The following is a 21,689-nucleotide window of genomic DNA, read 5'->3' as shown; positions in this document are numbered from 1 at the left end:
CACACTTTTACCTCAACCCAAGAACTAAAACTCCAAACTTTTAAAGACTCATTCTTCAGAAAACCTCCTACTCCCCTACTGGCCTCTCTCCTTATTGACTGATTCTCACGGACGTCAAAACGACAATTATTGTTTATTGAATTCTCTAACGACTCCAGTCTTGATGCAGGTCAGCTCTTTCAACGAGGTATGCAGTGAGGGTAAACTTCGAACTTATCTTTATCTTTCTAAGAAGCTTTCGTGTGATGCATGTTTTTTTTTTTTTTTTTTTTTTTTTAACGTTTTCCACGGGTTCTTCACGAGTTCTTGAAATCGAGTAGAAAGGAGCAGAAATCCAAGCACATTTATTGTCTGTCTTACCACGGGCGTATTTTCTTTCCTGAGGATGTGCTGGTGTAACACGGAAGGCCTCGCGTGTCTGGAAATTTTTTTTTAATGGTGAATTTAATATATATATATATATATATATATATATATATATATATATATATATATATACATACACATTCAAATTACCCCAATGCTCAAAAATTACCAAAGACAGTGAATACCTATGAGACCCTCCTCGAGGGGTACTAGGGGTGGTTGAGGGTAGGGGGGGAGGTTGAGGTTGTGGGGGTTTTCAGGGGGAGGTGATGACCTCGTCAAGGCTTTCCTCCACCTCCCCAACCCCCACAACCCCCTACCGCCCTGTATTGGTCTTCAAGTAAGTTGGTTTATGAAAACAATAATCATAAATCTCGAGTAAGGAGCTAGATTAAACTTGTTATAAGATCGAGTTCGGAGTGGTTCCCTAAAGAGAGAGAGAGAGAGAGAGAGAGAGAGAGAGAGAGAGAGAGAGAGAGAGAGAGGAGTCTACATTCACCAAACATTTTCGGGAACGTGGTTTGGAACGAGGTTGAAAAATCTACCTCCCTCTCTCTCGTCTCTCTCTTCCTCTCTCTCTCATTCTCTCTTTCTCTCTCATTCGGAGACGAATCGTGTCGCAGCTGCTAGAAACCCGCTGAATTTTTTATGGTTTTTTTCGTATCTTCGAATTCTGAAATTCCTAATTTTCAGTTTTCTCTTTGTGTTATTTTATTTTAATTTTTCTAATTATTTTTTTTTGTCCGTGGATATCATGTAGACAGGCGAGAGGGTTATCACGCAAAGACTGCTATGTCCCACCCCTCTCCCCTCCCCCGCCCCCCACCCCCGTTCCCCCGCCCCCACCCCCCGTTGCCTGCATTTTACATCCTACCTTAACTACTACCTATTTTATACATACTACCATAACCACCTATGAAAGGGATTCATTGGGATATTCATGTCTGAAAATGCTGCGTTCATTTCGGCTACTTGAACCTGGCATGTACTTCATCGTCAATTCTGTCGTCTGGTTTGGTATGAATATTTATAACTCGCTCCTCGACACGCGAGGTCAGAATTTTAATTTACTAAAGCAATCACCGAATGCTTGCTTTGACGACGAGTGAGTATACTGGCCATTTCGTTTGTCATCCCATATTTTCCCCCCTTTTTAGCCGTTTGTAATCCCATATTTTTTCCCCTTTTTAGTGATTTGTAATCCCATATTTTTTCCCCTTTTTAGTGATTTGTAATCCCATATTTTTTCCCCTTTTTAGTAATTTGTAATCCCATATTTTTTCCCCTTTTTAGCCATTTGTAATTCCATATTTTTCCCCCTTTATAGTTATTTATAATCCCATATTTTTTCCCATTTTAACCATTTGTCATCCCATATTTTCCCCCGTTTTTAACCATTTGTAATCCCATATTTTTTCCCCTTTTTAACCATTTGTAATCCCATAGTTTTTCCCCTTTTTAACCATTTGTAATCCCATATTTTTTTCCCTTTTTAACCATTTGTAATCCCACATTTTTCCCCCTTTTTAACCATTTGTAATCCCATATTTTTCCTCTTTTTAACCATTTGTAATCCCACATTTTTTCCCTTTTTAACCAATTGTAATCCCATATTTTTTCCCCTTTTAACCATTAGTAATCCCACATTTTCCCCCTTTTAGCCATTTGTAATCCCATATTTTTTCCCCTTTTTAACCATTTGTAATCCCATATTTTCCCCCTTTTTAACCATTTGTAATCCCATATTTTTCACCCTTTTTATCCATTTGTAATCTCACATCTTTTCCCTTTTTAATAATTTGTAATCCCATATTTTTTCCCCTTTTTAACCATTTGTAATCCCACATTTTTTCCCCTTTTCACCCATTTGTAATCCCATATTTTTCCCCTTTTTAACCATTAGTAATCCCATATTTTTCCCCGCTTTAACCATTTGTAATCCTATTTTTTCCCCTTTTTTAACCATTGTAATCCCATATTTGTTCCCCTTTTAACCATTTGTAATCCCATATTTTTTCGCCTTTTTAACCATTTGTAATCCCATATTTGTTCCCCTTTTTAACCAATTGTAATCCCATATGTTTTCCCCTTTTTAACCATTAGTAAATCCATATTTTCCCCACTTTAACCATGTGTAATCCATATTTTTTCCCCTTTTTAATAATTTGTAATCCCATATTTTTCCCCCTTTTTAACCATTTGTAATCCCATATTTTTCACCCTTTTTATCCATTTGTAATCCCACATTTTTCCCCTTTTTAACCATTTGTAATCCCATATTTTTTCCCATTTTTAACCATTTGTAATCCCACATTTTCCCCCATTTTAACCATTTGTAATCCAGATGTTTTTTCCCTTTTTGAACCATTAGTAATCCCATATTGTCCCCTTTAACGCTATTTTTAATCCCATATTTGTTCCCTTTGAACCATTTGTAACCCATATTTTTTCCCCTTTTTAACCAGATTGTTATCCCATATGTTTCCCTTTTTAACCATTGTAATCCCAATTTCCCCCTTTTAACCCCTCACCCCGCCCCCCCAATTTGTAATCCCATATTTTTTCCCCTTTTTAATAATTTGTAATCCCATATTTTTTCCCCTTTTTAACCATTTGTAATCCCATATGTTTCACCCTTTTTATCCATTTGTAATCCCACATTTTTCCCCTTTTTAACCATTTGTAATCCCATATTTTTCCCCTTTTTAACCCATGTATCCCATATTTTTCCCCTTTTTAAACCATTTGTAATCCCATATTTTTTCCCCTTTTTAACCATTTGTAATCCCACATTTTTCCCCTTTTTAAACCATTGTAATCCCAATTTTTTTCCCTTTTTAAACCATTGATAATAGACATATTTTTCAACCTTTTTAACCATTTGTAATTTCCCCACATTTTTCCCCTTTGTAACCCCATTTGTAAATCCCATATTTTGTTTTCCCCCCTTTTTAACCAATCTTTGTAATCCCATATTTTTCCCCCTTTTAATCATTTGAAATCTCATATTTTTCCCCCTATTTAGCCATTTGTAATCCCATATTTTCCCCCTATTTAGCCATTTGTAATCCCTATTTTTCCCCCTTTTTAGCCATATTTAATCGCCATAATTTTTCCCTTTTTTAAGCCTTTGTAATCCTATTTTCTCCCATTTTTAGTCATTTGTATGTCTCCCATATTTTTTCACTTTTTAGCCATTTGTAATCCATATTTTTTTCCCCTTTTTAACCATTTTGTAATCCCATATTTTCCCCCTTTTTTAGGCATTTGTAGCACACTTTTATGTTTTCCCTTTTAACCATTTGTAATCCATATTTTTCCCTTTTTAACCAAAACCCTTAGTAATCCCCATATTTTTTCCTTTTTCCCCCCTTTTAACCATTTGTAATCCCATATTTGTTCCCCTTTTGAACCATTTGTAATCCCATATTTTTTCCCCTTTTTAACCAATTGTTAACCCATATGTTTTCCCCTTTTTAACAACATTATTAATCCCATATTTCCCCTTTTAACCATTTGTAATCCCATATATCCCCTTTTTTTTAATAATTTGTAATCCCATATTTTTTCCCCTTTTTAACCATTTGTAATCCCATATTTTTCACCCTTTTTATCCATTTGTAATCCCACATTTTCCCCTTTTTAACCATTTGTAATCCCATATTTTTCCCCTTTTTAACCATTTGTAATCCCATATTTTTTCCCTTTTTAACCATTTGTAATCCCATATTTTCCCCCCTTTTTAATTTTTAACCATTTGTAATCCATATTTTCCCCCTTTTTGTTTTTTTAAAAACCATTTGTAATCCCACATTTTCCCCCCTTTTTAAACCAAACATTTGTAATCCATATTTGTCAACCTTTTTAACCATTTTGTAATCCCACATTTTTTCCCCTTTTTAACCATTTGTAATCCCATATTTTTTTCCCCTTTTAACCATCTGTAATCCCATATTTTCCCCCTTTTAATCATTTGAAATCTCATATTTTTCCCCCTATTTAGCCATTTGTAATCCCATATTTTCCCCATATTTAGCCATTTGTAATCCCATATTTTTCCCCCTTTTTAGCCATTTTAATCCCATATTTTTTCCCTTTTTAGCCATTTGTAATCCCATATTTTCCCCATTTTTAGTCATTTGTACTCCCATATTTTTTCACTTTTTAGCCATTTGTAATCCATATTTTTCCCCTTTTTAACCATTTGTAATCCCATATTTTTCCCCTTTTTAGCCATTTCTAGTTCCATATTTTTCCCCTTTTTAATCATTTGTAATCCCATATTTTTTCCCTTTTTAGCCATTTGTAATCCCATATTTTCCCCCTTTTAATCATTTGTAATCCCATATTTTTCCCCTTTTTAGTCATTTGTAATCCCATATTTTTTCCCTTTTTAGTCATTTGTAATCCCATATTTTCTCCCTTTTTAGCCGTTTGTAATCCCATATTTTTTCCCCTTTTTAGTGATTTGTAATCCCACATTTTTTCCCCTTTTTAGTGATTTGTAATCCCATATTTTTCCCCTTTTTAGTAATTTGTAATCCCATATTTTTTCCCCTTTTTAGCCATTTGTAATTCCATATTTTTCCCCCTTTATAGTTATTTATAATCCCATATTTTTCCCCATTTTAACCATTTGTCATCCCATATTTTCCCCCTTTTTAACAATTTGTAATCCCATATTTTTTCCTCTTTTTAACCATTTGTAATCCCATAGTTTTTCCCCTTTTAACCATTTGTAATCCCATATTTGTTTCCCTTTTTAACCATTTGTAATCCCACATTTTTCCCCCTTTTTAACCATTTGTAATCCCATATTTTTCCTCTTTTTAACCATTTGTAATCCCACATTTTTTCCCCTTTTTAACCAATTGTAATCCCATATTTTTTATCCTTTTAACCATTAGTAATCCCATATTTTCCCCCTTTTAACCATTTGTAATCCCATATTTTTTCCCCTTTTTAACCATTTGTGATCCCATATTTTCTCCCTTTTTAACCATTTGTAATCCCATATTTTTCACCCTTTTTATCCATTTGTAATCTCACATCTTTTCCCTTTTTAATCATTTGTAATCCCATATTTGCTCCCCTTTTTAACCATTTGTAATCCCATATTTTTCACCCCTTTTAACCATTTGTAATCCCACATTTTTCCCCCTTTTTACCCATTTGTAATCCCATATTTTTTCCCCTTTTTAACCATTAGTAATCCCATATTTTCCCCCCTTTTAACCATTTGTAATCCCATATTTTTTCCCCTTTTTAACCATTTGTAATCCCATATTTGTTCCCCTTTTAACCATTTGTAATCCCATATTTTTTCCCCTTTTTAACCATTTGTAATCCCATATTTGTTCCCCTTTTTAACCAATTGTAATCCCATATGTTTTCCCCTTTTTAACCATTAGTAATCCAATATTTTCCCCCCTTTTAACCATTTGTAATCCCATATTTTTTCCCCTTTTTAATAATTTGTAATCCCATATTTTTCCCCCTTTTTAACCATTTGTAATCCCATATTTTTCACCCTTTTTATCCATTTGTAATCCCACATTTTTCCCCTTTTTAACCATTTGTAATCCCATATTTTTTCGCATTTTTAACCATTTGTAATCCCACATTTTTTCCCCTTTTTACCCATTTGTAATCCCATATTTTTTCCCCTTTTTAACTATTAGTAATCCCATATTTTTCCCCCTTTTAACCATTTGTAATCCCATATTTGTTCCCCTTTTGAACCATTTGTAATCCCATATTTTTTCCCCTTTTTAACCAATTGTAATCCCATATGTTTTCCCCTTTTTAGCCATTTGTAATCCCATATTTCCCCCCTTTTAACCATTTGTAATCCCATATTTTTTCCCCTTTTTAATAATTTGTAATCCCATATTTTTTCCCCTTTTTAACCATTTGTAATCACATATTTTTCACCCTTTTTATCCATTGTAATCCCACATTTTTCCCCTTTTTAACCAATTGTAATCCCATATTTTTTCCCCCTTTTAGCCATTTGTAATCCCATATTTTTCCCCCTTTTAACCATTTGTAATCCCATATTTTCCCCCCTTTTTAGCCATTTTAATCCCATATTTTTCCCATTTTTAGCCATTTCTAGTTCTATATTTTTCCCCTTTTTAATCATTTGTAATCCCACATTTTTTCCCTTTTTAGTCATTTGTAATCCCATATTTTCCCCCTTTTTAGTCATTTGTAATCCCATATTTTTCCCCTTTTTAGTCATTTGTAATCCCATATTTGTTCCCCTTTTTAACCATTTGTAATCCCATATTTCCCCCTTTTATCAAAAAAAAAAATTAGATAAATACCCAGAGTTTTTCCCCACTTTTTAGCCATTTGTAATCCCATTCTTTTTCCCTTTTTAGCCATTTGTAATCCCATATTTTTCCCACTTTTTAACCATTAGTAATCCCATATTTTCCCCCTTTTAGCCATTTGTAATCCCATATTTTTCCCCTTTTTAGGCATTTGTAATCCCATATTTTTCCCCTTTTTAGCCATTTGTAATCCCATATTTGTTCTCCTTTTTAACCATTTGTAATCCCATATTTTCCCCTTTTTAGGCATTTGTACTTCCATATTTTTCCCCTTTTTTGCCATTTGTAATCCCATATTTTTCCCCTTTTTAGTCATTTGTAATCCCATATTTTTGTCCCCTTTTAACCATTTGTAATCCCATATTTTTCCCCCTTTTAACCATTTGTAATCCCATATTTTTTCCCTTTTTATTCATTTGTAATCCCATATTTTTCCCCTTTTCAGCCATTTGTATTCCCATATTCTTCCCCCTTTTTACCCATTTGTAATCCCATAGTTTCCATCATTTTTAACCATTTGTAATCCCATATTTCCTAATTTCAATAATCTGTAATTGCATATTTTTTCCCATTTTAATGATCCGCAATTGCATATTTCCCAATTTTAACCATTTGTAATCCTATATTTTCTGTAATGCTCTACTTTCGCTCCTTTATAACCATCTGTAATCCTCCACTTTCCTCCTTTTATAACCATTTGTAATCCCACATTTTCCTCACTTTATAACCATCTGTAATCCTCATCTTTTATAACCATATCCCACATTGGTAATAAACTCTATCCTTCCTTTTATACACTGCAATCCTTCATTTTATTCCTTTTATAACCATTGGTAATGCTCTATTTTCCTTCCTTTATAACCATCTGCAATCCCACATTATCTAAAAATCACCAATCTATGGGAGCCAGCCGGTCATCACTTTGTTTACTTCAAAGTTTGAAGTCAAACGTTCGTGTCTTTACATTTATTCCTCGGGATCACTAAACAAAAACCTTGACAGTTTACGTAGCGTGACAGATTTAATATTCCCAAACTTTCCTCCCCATCCCGCTCCTCCCCCCCCCCCCCCCCCCCCCCCCCCCCCCCCCCCCCCACCCCCCCACCCCCCCCCCCCCCCCCCCCCCCCCCCCCCCCCCCCCCCCCCCCCCCCCCCCCCCCCCCCCCCCCCCCCCACCCCCCCCCCCCCCCCCCCCCCCCCCCCCCCCCCCCCCCCCCCCCCCCCCCCCACTCCCCTTCAATCCACCATTCTGATCTACTACTGCAGTGTCTTCTTGTCGGTTTATGAGACGACCTAAGAGTTGGTTTTGATATAATTTGTGGGTTTTCAATTTCAGATTTCTGGTAGAAGAGGTTTCATTCATATTACTTGTAGCGTCTCATTTGTATGTATGTATATATGTATATACATATACATTAAAAATTATATATATATATAATATATTATATATATATAATAAGATATATATATATATATATATCACCTAAAACATCATTCGCAAAAGAAATGAAAAAATATTATTTTTCTCATGATAAAATTTTCCACTAAAACTAATGCATAACTTTTGACAGGTGACGGGAAAATGCAATCGAGGTCACTGCGAAGTGACCTCAAGGTCTCTCTTACCCTGACCTTCATCGCCATCATCTTCTTGACCTTGGAAAGGACGGAGGCGGTGGTCAACGAAGAGATGGCACCACTGTCTGCAAGCTGTGGGAGTTAGTAGCTTTCTATTCATTGTGGAAAATTGATAACAGCTTTCTCTTCGTCGTGGAAAATTGATCGTAGCTTTCTATTCGTCGTGGAAAATAGATCACAGCTTTCTTTTCATTGTGGAAAATAAATCATACCTCTCTATTCGCCGTGGAAAATCGATAGCTTTCTATTCGGCGTGGAAAATAGTTCGTAGCTCTCTTTTTGTCGTGGAAAGTTGATAGCAGTAATAGCCCTTCATTCTTCCCTGAGGATGCTGTGAAATGAGAATCTCAAAAGTCCAAGCGGAGATGCAGTGCATTACTACCTTAAAACAATCCACCTTGTAGTATGCTAATTCATTCATATATTCTAATCTGTTTATTTATTCATTTATTTATCTTTTTTTCATTTTCTACTAAATGATCTCTTCTTTCTGTATTCCACACTACGTACTTTAACTTCTTTCAAATGAACGCCATATTCTTGGGAAGCCTGAATTTCAAGTCAGTGGTTCCCGTGGTGTAGGCTTGTTCCATATGAATAGCGGTTATCTTCTGAATGATAGTAATAATACTACTACTAATATTAATAGCAATGATCAGTTCGCAAAGATTAACCTTCGCTAAAGAACAGTCAAAAGACACGACGCCTTGTCTTGCAGACTCCCCGCCGACGGAAAGAAGTAGCAGCCACGTCCACTGGTGTCGCATCTCCGAGCGAGGATGCCTGGAGTTCTGCAGGGGCCTGGATTACCCCTACTACTCTTTAGCCAATGGAAACTGCTCTTGTCTGAACGACAGTAGTGGAGGTTCATCTTCTCCTTCACCGTAAGTGAACTTCAGTCCCTATCAGATGTTTTCTGCAGGAGAGTGAGAGAGAATTCTTTATTCTTCAGTATAACCTTCCCCATGCATGGGATCATATATCCCAACTATCTCATTCTCCCTTTATCATCCTTGCATATCCTTACTCATCTTATTCATGACGAGAGATAAATAAGTGTGAGATGTCACTGGAATCTGGGAAAACTCCCTTGTACTTATTGCAGGGTCAGTGCAGTCGACAAGGCTCTCTCGTGCCACGATCTGTACATCAATCACGCAGTGTTCCTGGACGGCCAGTACGCTGTCAAAACGGCGGCGGGACTCGAGCTCACCGTCTTATGTGATATGGAAGGTAAGGTCATTCATTGGCACACTGACAAGAACCTCTTGATTTATATATATATAATCTTAGATCTTTCAGTACACAAAAGAATTCTGTATCTCATCACACCTTAGTAGGCAGCCATCTCAAAATTCATCACTTTCAAAAGGACCATCAAAGGTCCTTCATTCCACAGACCATCAAACATCCTTTCTTCAAAGTACCATCTGACACCCTTCTTTATCCAGGGAGGTCCATGTGCAACGGCAGTCTGGTCCACGGTTCCCTGGGACTGGTCTCCAAAATCAGTGGCCCTTTGATCACCTTAGACCAATCCAGCATTTTGAACGAAATGTCTCCTTACATTGACAAGTTAAAGGTTTTCTTCAGCCTTCCAGGAGATAAAATAACTGTGAGTAGCTTCGTCTACTTTGCATTTGAAACTGATGTTCTTATTCACAAAATACTTTTCTCTTATATTGTGTTATCATAATGTATTTAGGACAGTTGCAGGAAGGCTGGGATACAGCCAATTCATGAACTGAATTTAAAGTGATGTGGAGGTTCACAAACTGGATTTAGGGGGATACAGAGGTCCATTAACTGGATTTAGGGCGATACAGGGGTTAACAATCTTTACTTAGGGTGTTATGGAGGTCTCCACAAACTGTATTTAGTGACACGGAGGTCTATTAACTGCATTCAGGGTGACATAGCAGTTCACAAACTGAATCTAGATTGAAATAGTGGTTCACAAACCATATTGAGTTCATGAACTGGATTTAGAATGACAGAGGTTCACGAACTGGCTATGAATTGACAAAGAGGTTCACAAACTCTTTAGTGACCAACATTAATCTATTTCAGGTGGACTTCAGTACACCTGTACTGATCAATGGAATCTACGTTGGTGGTGATAGTCTCAAGCGCATCGGCCAGTTTAAGCTCACCTTCGAGTTTCGAAATCCTGCCATTGCAGGGGCGCTCCACACAACTACCTACAATTACAGGTGAGATTCTGAGGCAAAGACCTCCTCAGCCATGCAGCACTGCATGTAAGAGTCCAAGACAGTGATTCTTACACTGTTCAAGAGCCACAGGTAAGAATCTATCATAAGTCCACTCAGGTACTCTATCTATCATGGGGATTTCAGGTAATGTTACTAGTTATTATTGCAATCACAATTAATAATCCTCATTCAAACACCAAAGTTGTCATTCATGCTGAAAAACAGTACATGAGTTCTAATTCTCAAAAATCAAACATGTGAAATAAGTTTGCCAAGGTTATTAAATTTTTTCACATATGTGTTCTAGTGAAGCCTTCCTTTCTGAGGCTCGTTGAAGAAAGAAAAATGGTTGGTCATGGAGTGAACAGTGCATTGCCTTCAACTGCCAACTGCACTCTTAAACTTCTCTTTCTTTTGGGGCATCAAGTGCCACAGGTACAGACGGCGACTGGACAGTCTTGGACAACACTCCTGACTCATGGGTTCCTCTTCTACCTTTTGTTGCTGATGCGGTCACTCTCCATGTAGTGACAACTCTCACAGTGAAGAAGTGAGTACAATGGAGGTATCATACTTTCAAACAGGGATAGAAACTTAAGCACAGGTACTTACTTCATGATCCTAGGGTTACAATGGTGGTCTGAGATATACACTGTCATTCTACTACCTTCAGTCTGAGGAAACTTGTTATCCACCTAGTAGTATGGAGTATAATGGGAATTGCAGTATTCGTAACCCAACACAACCCAAAACCAATAACATGGTAAGGTTACCAAGATATCTGGCCAATGCCAGGTCAGGGAACCAACACAAACACATACCTCTCAATATGCTGATTTGGAACCTGTTCAGTCACAAGCACCGTGGATAATATAATAATCTTTACAATATCTCTCCCCAAAATAGTCTGCAACTGGATTACTTTGGTTGTCCTTACAACATGACTGCTGAATTAAATCGTGTCAGGCATGACACACCCCTGGGATGTTACTACTGGCCAGAAGGAGGCAGCGTATACAAGACTGGGTACATCTTGTCGTCAGTAGATGCTTCAGGATCCGTCTTGAATGCTGGCTACAAGGTAGAGACGGAGACACTTCTGATTCACATATCGTTGTATGTCTTTGTAGATTTGTTTCTTTTTCTTCTGCCCATTTTCAGTAGGATGTCAGAATGCTTACTCTCTCTCTCTCTCTCTCTCTCTCCTACATATATACACACTCTGAGGGGGAAAAGACACATATGTGTGCTTGTGTCTTCAACTGAACTAGTGGCACCGACAGTCTGAAGCCTATACTGTAGCTGTCAAAGTGTAAATGATCAAAGATACTTGACAGAAAAGTCCAGTTTAGTGACCCATGCCAGATTAAATCATCCGAAAATATTTTCCAAATTTCGTTTCACTTCCCCTAAGAAATCTTCTAAGAGTTAAAACACGATAATCATTTACGCGTTCCTTTCATTGTTTTGTTTTCATTTACCGTATTCGTTTTCCTTCCAGGTCATTCCGGCCGTCCACGAATGGGCCATTCCCCTGACTCCTGTTGGGAAGGCCCTCAACGACAGCCTGTGTGAACCCATCATGTGTACTACTTTAAGTCAGGCAAGTGTTCATACCTCTGCTCGTTGTCCATCCAACTACAGCAGCTCCCTGCTCATCATGGTTTCATGTTCCTCACTCTGACCCTCCCAGGTCCTCTTAGATTTGTCCCATTATCTGAATTCAAAGTGAATTGAAATAGTTAATGTAAGGGTGAACCTGTCTGATCCTATGCACCTTGCAGACCTCTCATACTCCTTGAATTCCTTCAGATGCGCACGGCACAAGGTGAATCCCTCAACTGCAAGGATTCTGCTGTGTACCGAGATGAACTCAATACTAAGTATGCCAACATTACCCAGGGAAATGTCACCATCGGATGCAAGGAGGATGGCTCGGCTAAGTACTATGTACGTGATCTGAGGTCAGCTGGGAAACGTTGGCTGACTACGAAGTCAGAGAACGTTTATCAGCCGAGTTTGAAAGTTTGATAATGGCACCAGAAAGTTTGTTGAAGACAGGAAAGTTTGTTAATGGCAACAAAAAATTTGTTGATAACAGGAAAGTTTGTTGATGGCAGGAGAATCTGCTAATAGCAATAAATGTTTTGTTCTTAATACCAAACATTTTGTTAATGACAAAAAAGTTTGTAAATGTCAAAAATGTGTTATTGTCATCTGAAAGTTGTTAATGACCCTGGAAAGTTGATAATGGTGCCAGAAAGCTTTCTATTGATAGCAGAGGCTTGACGTTGGTTTAAATGTGCCAAGTTGAGAAATTAAATATTTAATCATCTATTTTAATTTGTTTGGATAGTTAACTCTTTTCTAGCACAGTGACAAGCAACAGACAGTCTAATCTCTGGTCTAAGTGGCTATAGGTGCCGAAAGAAGAGAATTCTGTCCCTATTGGAAAGCAAAATGAGAAACTAATGACCTGTCCACACTAATGGGCATCACCTGTCGGGCACCTCCAGCTGTTTGTATTTTCTCCCACTTCTGGAGCAGTGCTACCAGATGATCGCGTCATTCTGGCTCCATACTCAGTCAGTCAGTAGAGTGGAACGGGTTATGGGAACAGTGTTTGCCCGTTGGGCAGTGCCCGCTAGTGTGGGCAGGGCTTAAGGTATTCTATACTGTTTGACCACCAACATTCTCTCCTTCAGCAAGTGAGATATGACCTGCTGTTTCACCATCCGGAGTGCCCAGAGAAGACTAAGGACTTGTGGGCAATACACTACGAGTGTACAACGCCGCAGTCAATGAGTGCTACCAGGTAAAGGTTATATTCAACACGTCTCCTATGACCTTACTGAAGTGTGTACTAGGGTGCTAGTTATAAGGCATGTTGTGAGGGCTTAGATAAGGGCCAGGTATGTTGCTTACCTGTCCCCCTTTGTCAGTTAAAATCCAAATGCAGAGTTGTTATCTATCTATTCTCTTTTACGCCATTTCTTGAACCTTTCTGTTCACTCTCCAACTGCTGGTTTACATTGTCTTTTTTATCTATCTATATACTTTATTTATTTACAATTTTGCCTTCTTTTACTCATTTAGTCTCTACTTTGCCATTGCTTGACCTTCTCAGTAACACTCCAACTGCCCTTTCGTTATTTCCCCTTCATCAACTGATTGATTTCTTTGCCATGTCGTGACCCGCAGGTCAACGGCACCGCAGGGAGCCCGCAGGCAACGCCGCCCGAATTCACGGACTGTGCCCAAGGGAGCGCCCCGCCCTTCAGGGCGACGTACCTCTATGAGAACGACAAGTACGAGTGCCTGCCCGCATACACTAACCTGTCAGTCATCCACAATGTGTCCGTCTCGGAGGTAAGCTGATGCGCAAGGAACCTTGAAATTCATTTAGTAATCTTACTGTACTATAATGGGAGGTACGTCCGTCCATCTGTCATTCAATCACGGCCAGACGGCTGGTCTGATGGGCATGAAACTTGGCAAGGTTATAGTGGGGAGCCCTAAGATGGTTTATAATGGAGTTTTATCCTACCTCCCCCTCCTCCGAAGGGGGTAGGGGTGAGAAGGGATTCCTTGAAATGGAGCTGGTTCTGCCCGTTGAATGGGGCTGGTTATGTCCATAGACTTAGTTACTTTACGAATTCATCATTCATAATGGTTAAAAAACACTAGCGAGTCACTTATATGATGCAGCAGATGAATATGCTTTTAGTAAGGATTGGTAAATTGCTAGTGATAATAATAATAATGGGAAAATAAAGTCCACAGTAGTAAATATGTTGCATATTGCTTTCGCCAACTGGAACGGTTTGCCTCTTCAGACTGAATAGGCCCACTGATCAAGTTGCCATAAGCTACCTGTATCTAACAATATGCTACAAATATATATTTAAAGATCACGTGGAAGTGATGAAACCAAATATATAATAATATTCAATCCTTTTTTTCATCAACAGGTAAGTCCAGCACCAATCCGTAGAGCGGTGGGACACATCAGCCAAGGTCAATGCAACTGCCCCTACACGACACCACCGCCATACATTAACTTGCAAAACTTCACCTGCGGGCCGAACTTCCGCTACTACTACGGAGACTTCTTAGTGTGCGTAGGTGCGTATGAAGTTTGGGCTTGCGTATGAAGTGGTTAAGTCCTTTGTTGTTGATTTGGGAGAAGTTGCTGGGATGGTTTAAGTTGTGTGATTAAGAAATTGTCAGTTTTCTGGTGAAGTGGATGAAACATGAATAAATTTAAATGAAAAATATAAAAAAAAGAATTAATAAAAATAAAATATATAGAAATCAAAATAATTATAATATTATGTGTAGAATTGACATTTGCCTTAGTTTTTAAAGAGATTAAACTTGTTTTTACGAATAAATTTACTAAGAAATGTAGTTTTTATTGAGAAATCTCAGTTTTAAAAGAGGCGAAATTTGTTTTTACGAATATATTTACTAAGAAATGTAGTTTTTATTGAGAAAACTAAGTTTTAAAAGAGGCGAAATTTGTTTTTACGAATATATTTACTAGGGAATGTAGTTTTTATTGAGAAATCTCAGTTTTTAAAGAGGATAAATTTATTTCTACGAATATATTTACTAAGAAATGTAGTTTTTGTTGAGAAATCTGTTTTTAAAGAGGTTAAATTTATTTCTTCGAATATATTTACTAAGAAATGCAGTTTTCATTAAGAAATCTCAGCTACTGGCGAGTTTAAATTCACTGTTCACATTTACTAATAAATCTGTCTCCCTTTCTTCTGTCCGTCAGTCTCTCAGCTGCTGTATGACCATAAGTGATGCCTGTTATTCTCTGTACCTCTTTTCACCCTCTCTCTGTCTCTTTCTTGCCCGTCTCAGCTATCCAGTGCCCCCTCGGCAACAGGTCTGACGCACCAGCCAATGGCGCGAGACAGGATGTGACGGTGCCTACCTACAACACTCAGTTTAATTACACCTGCAACAGCCAGTTCCTCTTCAATGTAAGTATGTTCTTTAACTCCTCTAAGAAACCCACCTAATAAATTCATGAAAATATAAACCTTCAAACACAAAAGCCGGCCAAAAACGCGAAGAAAATCTAACCATTGCCATCATACGAGCTTGATGATGCGCGCTACGCTGCACCGGAACTCGGCGATGGCCATCACGTCTCCCCGCCCCATCCTTCCGATATCCTACCTACCACTCGGATTTTATTATTATAGACGATCTAATTGTTGTTTATTTTTCTGCATCTCCCAGACTGCTGGCTTCCCGCAGTCCCTGGTATCCACTTGTCAGTGCACCGGTCAGTGGACTTACATGAAAGACAATCCAGTGGCTGCGCTTCCTGAATGCTGGCGTGAGTACCTCTGTCTGTGCGTGTACGTGCGAGGTTGAATACTGATAGGTGCATGTACGGGGTAGATACATACGCATGTACGTATGAGGTTAAGTGGCGGCATGTGTATGTACCGGTCAGATACATGCGTACGTACGCGAGTCAAAATGGCAGAAGTTGACATGTGATAACCTGACGATGTGTTTATATAGCCACGAAAGGCGAAAGGAAATATTGTTTTTAGTTTTTTTCTAATTGACACTGTCAGTCATATATAAATATATATATATATATTATATTTATATAAAATTAATATATATATATATATAAATATAAAATATATTATATATATAATATACATAAAATATATAATTTTTTTCAGCTGTGTGTGACCTACCTGTAGCTGTGGCACCATCAGGTGCTACGCTGGTTCCGCCACGGATGCCTAGCATTAATGGATCACAGGTAAGTGTTGCAAAACACACCTTGCATATTAAAGAACATACCTTGTATAATAAGAAATACACATTGAGTATTGCAGAATATATCTTGCATATTACAGAATACATCTTGTATATTACATAATTCGCCTGGCATATTACAGGATACACTTTGCTATTACAGAATAACAACCTTGAGTATTGCAAAATACACCTTGCACATTACAGACCTGTATCCTCCTCATAGACCGTAATTCCTTTATATGTAAGTCTTGATGTCATGGGCATTTTTCTCTGTTATTTGGTGGTCTCTCTCCAGGTCATCTACAAATGCCCAGGTGGGGTATTCGAGGATCTTGCCCCTGAGAAAGCCCTGGTCTGTAAGGACGATCATACCTGGTTACCTCTTCCGGAGTCCTTTGTACCCTGTCTCAGTAAGTATGGTGTAGATGTGTGTGTGTACATGTGTCTATATATATATATATATATATATATATATATATATATATATATATATATATATATACAGTGTACTACTAAGAATGATAAAGGCTTTGATTAAAAATGATTTCCTTAATGCCTCATTGTGTTGCAGATAGTTCATGGAAAATAAAATAAACTATAAACCAAACTTGTTGGTCAAAGATTATAGACACAGTTGCCAAAGGGACAAAAATATATTGGTTATCATTGCAACTAAACTGCCCAAAAAGGATTTAAAATGCTGTAGTAGATCGAAGTAGACTAAAGAGAATAAGAATGAATTTAACTACGTCACATTTACCTGGACCAACTTTTCCAGACACTTGTCTCTTTCCAGTGAAACGTCTTCCATATTATCAGCCTAGCCTTGTCTTGTCTCCTTCCACCCCATTCTTTATCTTCTTCCTTACACTTATCTTCGAACAACCTCCTGATCTTTCTTCTTCTTCTCCTTCTCTTCCTATTCCAGCCCTCAAGATGCTTCCAGTGCCACCCCTGGATCCCGCCGTCGTACAAGTTCCAGACCTGAATGCGCTTAATTGCTATTTCTACACTAATACCAGCAAATTCTTCAAAGGGGCGAATATCACGTGAGTATCAAAGACATCTGCTTAGCAAAGGGTCTTCTGTTTCCTCTTTGGGTGGGGTACTTTGTGCAAGCGACAGAAATCTCTTCTGGATTGTCCAGAGCCTCTGGAAGGACCACCTTGAGAGTAGCTCAGATTCCTGCTGCTGGAACAAGACCCTCTTGATGATGTAGGCCACTTTGTGTTAGTATAAGAAATCTCTTCTAGATCATCTACAGCCTCTGGGATGACCTCTAGATAACCAGATCCTCTTCAGATGGAATACTTTGTCTGAGTGTGACTGATCTCTGACAAAGAACCCAGACCCTTTTGTCTAGATGATTCATATTCTCTGTGGAAGAGCTACATTGGTGAGTATCAGAGAACTCTGCCAAAGGCACTGGATCCTCTTCAGATGGGATGCTTTTTCTGAGTATGACTGATCTCTGGCAAAGAACCCAGAGCCTTTTAGGATGAGGTACTTTCTGGGACATTTGATAAGTTCCTTTGTGATAGAGCATTGCATGACAGATTCCTGCCAGAGGATCTACTATAATACTTTTCATGTGGGGCTACTTTGCGCAACACAGGTCTGGTCTAGATGATTCATATTCCCTGTGGAAGAGCTACATTGTTCTGTTAATAAGATTTGCTTGGCAGTATTTAGAATATTATAGAGCTCTGGTAACAAAACTAATACGGTTTTGTGCTGACTGAAAAATGGTCAGGTTAACACTTGAGATGTCAATTTTTCTTTCTTGAATACTCAGATGATTATAAATACACTGTACACTTTACAACATTCATCATTTTTTGGCAGACTTTTATAAATTTAAAGTCTCAAAGGCTTTCCATGCTCTGTTGATTAGCTTAGGGAACATCTGCCCAGAATTTTGACAACAACTTAGTATAAACAATCCCAGGAGCTATAGTAGATTCACATCAATCGTGTATTTGATGTCTAGGCCAGTCCCTTATGACGCTCCTGATTGGCTGTTGATAAGCCAATCACAGGGCTGGAAAATCTCAGTCTCTCTCGAGAGTTCACACAGGTAGGATGTATGTTCCACCTCTCCTGAAAGACGTATCCCTCAGGAAAAGGGAACATAGATCCTCCTCCATGTGAACTCTCTCGAGACTGAGAGTAACCAGCCGTATGAGTGGCTTATCAACAGGCAGTCAGGAGCGTCGTAAGGGACTGGCCTAGACATCAAATGCACGGTTGAGGTGTATCATACATCCTACCTATGTGAACTCTCGAGAGAGACTGAGAAGAGTTTCCAGCCCTGTGATTGGCTTATCAACAGGCAATCAGGAGCCTCGTAAGGGACAGGCCTACACATCAAATGCACGGTTGGTGTGAATCTACTATAGTTCAGCTCTCCCTCCATTGACTGCCAGTCTTTACGGGTGAAAGCAAGAAGACTCTTCCTTCTTCTTCTTTTTATCTTAGCGTGAAGTGTACGACGGGATCCTTTCAAGGGCAAGCGACGGACACCTACAGTTTCGTCTCGACCACCTGCGATGACTGGACTGGAATAGCTATTCCTCCCTGCCCTCCTCCTACCAGTAAGTTTTCTTTTCTCAGAGTGGAGGTCAACCTTCAAACTGAGGGTTTTGTCGACTTGAGTTTACGAAGCACGATAAAATTTCCATTTTTTTCCCCTAAGCAGGAGGAACTGAAACAGCTGGTGGAAGTGTATTTGTTTGTCTATAAACGCACGTAATTTTTTTTAATGGTTTTATAGTTCCAGGATTATAGGTGTCAACAACCCGATTATCGACGGATTTTGTGGAAATTAAAAGTAGTTAGGAGATTAACCTAGAATATGTACTTTAAGTGGCTTTTTCATCGATTTAGAAAAATTGCAATTTTTCAATGATTATTATTATTAATATTAATATTTTCAATAAACATACCTACATTCATACGAAAAAGTTCTAAAATAACTTAGAAAAAATATATAACAAATAAACAAAATAAATATTAAATAATAACAGAATATTTATAAACATATCTACCAATTTGATCTTTCTACACTGAGGAAAAGTGAATACTAATTCAAAATGCTTTTGGTACAGCAACAACTACAACTACAACAACAACTCCAGAGACAACAACAACAACCACTCCAGTGACAACAACATCAACAACATCCCAGACATCAACTTGTAATTATAACAACATGACAAGTCTCTCTCTCTCAGTTGACACTTTATATAAACATAATCATGAGACTTTCTTTCTCCTTTGAGGTATTGCATGTTTATCTTTGTGTCTGTTTCTCGTCAGGTTTGTTTGTTTGTTTCTCTCTCTCTCTCTCTCTCTCTCTCTCTCTCGTCTCTCTCCTCTCTCTCTCTCTCTCTTGCACAGTTCTTACTCTGAGATCATTCGTAGTCTTGACCAAGGCATTAATCTCTCTCTCTGTCTCTCTGTCTCTCTCTGTCTCTGTCTCTCTCTTTTGTACATAGTACTTACTCTTGAGTATATATATATATATATATATATATATATATATATATATATATATATATATATATATATATATATATACAGTGGTCCCCCCCGTATTCGCGGGGGATGCGTACCAGACAACCCCGCGAATAGTTAGAATTCGCGAATGTTTGAACCCCCATAAAAACGCTAAAAACAGCCTATTTTGTTAGTTAAAACTTAAGAAAAACCACTAAAAATTTTCATACTTGGTTTTTTTAATAGTTTTATCACAAAAAGTGCATTTTATGATGAAATTGATAACAAAAGCCAGGAATTTGTGGATATTTCTCATAGAAAAACACCGCGAATGCGCGAATTTTCCGCGAATAATGCAGGGAAACGTTCCCGAGAGAAATCTGCGAATGTGTGAGTCCGCGAATCCAGAGAACGCGAATATGGGGGTCCACTGTATATATATATATATTTATATATATTTTTATATTATAGTATATATATATAAATATATATAGTAGATATATATTATATATATATAGAAAGTTATATACATATATATAAATATATATATTTAATATTATATATATATATATTATAATATATATAATATATACTATATATATATTTATGTGTTTAATGATTTTCCCCGTTTCAGGACGAAGTTGATGAATATAAAGGTAATGAAAATAGAAACCAATTAAAACCTGTACAAGACATTAACACAAACTTACAGTGATTTTGGTTTATTCACAGATTCAGGAAAATATATTTTTCAAGTTACTGTTAATATTGTCAATAAACATATGCCAACGTACTGCTGATTAGTGGATAGAGTGGGGACAGGGAACGATGTAAAAATGACATGAAAAATAAATAATAAATATAAATAACAAAATCCTACAAAAGAGTAATTTTTCATGCTGGGAAAAACAAAACGAATAATATTAATTCGATCTGGTTTTTGATACAGCCACAACAACGTCTACTACAGCTGCTACAACAACCACAACAACCCCAGTGCCAACAACAACAACAACAACACCCCAGACATCAACTTGTAATTATGACTTTCACCATCCAGAGAAAAAAGCTCACAATCACAACACAGATTTTTAGTTGACACTGTGAACATTTTCATGAAGTTTCGTTTGTTTTGTTTGTTAAATCAGCATGTATGTCTGTCTGTGTGTTTGTTTGTTTTCCCCCCAGGTGTGTTTGTTAGCTTGTAGTGTATTTCCAGGCGCCCCACCGCCCCTCTCTCTCTCTCTTTCTCTTTTGTATATAGCTATCACTTTGAGATGATATGTAGTCTTGTACATGGCTACAATTCTTTGCTCTGTCTCTCTCTCTCTCTCTCTCTCTCTCTTTTGTACATAGTCCTTACTCTGAGGTGACTTGTAGCCTTCACAAGGCAATATTTCTCTCTCTCTCTCTCTCTCTCTCTTTTGTACTGCCTACTCTGGTACCATTTCTAGTCTTGTTCCATAGTTTTGTGGTATAATGTTTCTGTTACCATGTCTTGTCGTTTGCCCTGTCTGCTGTCTACTGTAGTCTGTAGCTGTAGCCTGCTCGTCTTGTATATACTGGGTGTGTATATTCGTATGGAATACATCTGCATATACACGAATTATACACGGAATTACAGTAGTTGCACAGTAGTAGTAGTAATAGAAACCAAGTAGCCATTGATAGCTGTGTTTTTGTAATGTGGGTAACTCCTCTAAATTGCTGCATTTGATTATATATATATATATATATATATATATATATATAATAATATATATATATATATAAATATACGTGTGTGTGTGTGTGTGTGTGTGTACTTTGATAATTTTCCTGTTACAGGTTTAGA

At 37.6% G+C, this 21,689-nt stretch overlaps 2 protein-coding genes across 2 annotated transcripts; both read left to right on the top strand.

The window, feature by feature from the left end:
• The first annotated feature begins 8,281 nt into the window (after positions 1-8,281).
• On the top strand, positions 8,282-14,709 carry LOC135207751 (uncharacterized). Its single transcript, XM_064239576.1, has 11 exons — positions 8,282-8,422; positions 9,061-9,226; positions 9,448-9,575; positions 9,794-9,957; positions 10,413-10,555; positions 10,983-11,105; positions 11,462-11,636; positions 12,057-12,158; positions 12,368-12,505; positions 13,757-13,924; positions 14,527-14,709. Exons 1-11 carry the CDS (start codon positions 8,287-8,289, stop codon positions 14,707-14,709), a joined length of 1,626 nt encoding a protein of 541 aa, XP_064095646.1. The 5' UTR covers positions 8,282-8,286.
• LOC135207750 (integumentary mucin C.1-like) lies at positions 12,371-20,950 on the top strand. The gene is made up of 12 exons (XM_064239575.1): positions 12,371-12,505; positions 13,261-13,370; positions 13,757-13,924; positions 14,527-14,680; positions 15,431-15,552; positions 15,815-15,914; positions 16,276-16,358; positions 16,653-16,767; positions 17,286-17,406; positions 18,836-18,951; positions 19,465-19,554; positions 20,805-20,950. The coding sequence occupies exons 6-12, from the start codon at positions 15,875-15,877 to the stop codon at positions 20,948-20,950; spliced, it is 711 nt and encodes a 236-aa protein (XP_064095645.1). The 5' UTR covers positions 12,371-12,505; positions 13,261-13,370; positions 13,757-13,924; positions 14,527-14,680; positions 15,431-15,552; positions 15,815-15,874.
• The last annotated feature ends 739 nt before the right edge of the window (positions 20,951-21,689 follow it).

Source organism: Macrobrachium nipponense, chromosome 34 (genome assembly GCF_015104395.2).
Source record: "Macrobrachium nipponense isolate FS-2020 chromosome 34, ASM1510439v2, whole genome shotgun sequence".
NCBI lineage: Eukaryota > Metazoa > Arthropoda > Malacostraca > Decapoda > Palaemonidae > Macrobrachium > Macrobrachium nipponense.
This window is presented reverse-complemented; position numbering and strand designations above follow the sequence as displayed.

Coding starts and splice junctions, on each gene's coding strand:
- LOC135207751 (XM_064239576.1), top strand. CDS start 8,287: ATGCAATCGAGGTCACTGCGAAGTGACCTCAAGGTCTCTCTTACCCTG. Junction 9,958..10,412: donor TTCCAGGAGATAAAATAACT/GTGAGTAGCTTC, acceptor AATCTATTTCAG/GTGGACTTCAGTACACCTGT. Junction 12,506..13,756: donor ATGGCTCGGCTAAGTACTAT/GTACGTGATCTG, acceptor CGTGACCCGCAG/GTCAACGGCACCGCAGGGAG.
- LOC135207750 (XM_064239575.1), top strand. CDS start 15,875: ATGAAAGACAATCCAGTGGCTGCGCTTCCTGAATGCTGGC. Junction 16,768..17,285: donor GTCCTTTGTACCCTGTCTCA/GTAAGTATGGTG, acceptor TTCCTATTCCAG/CCCTCAAGATGCTTCCAGTG. Junction 17,407..18,835: donor TTCAAAGGGGCGAATATCAC/GTGAGTATCAAA, acceptor TTTTTATCTTAG/CGTGAAGTGTACGACGGGAT.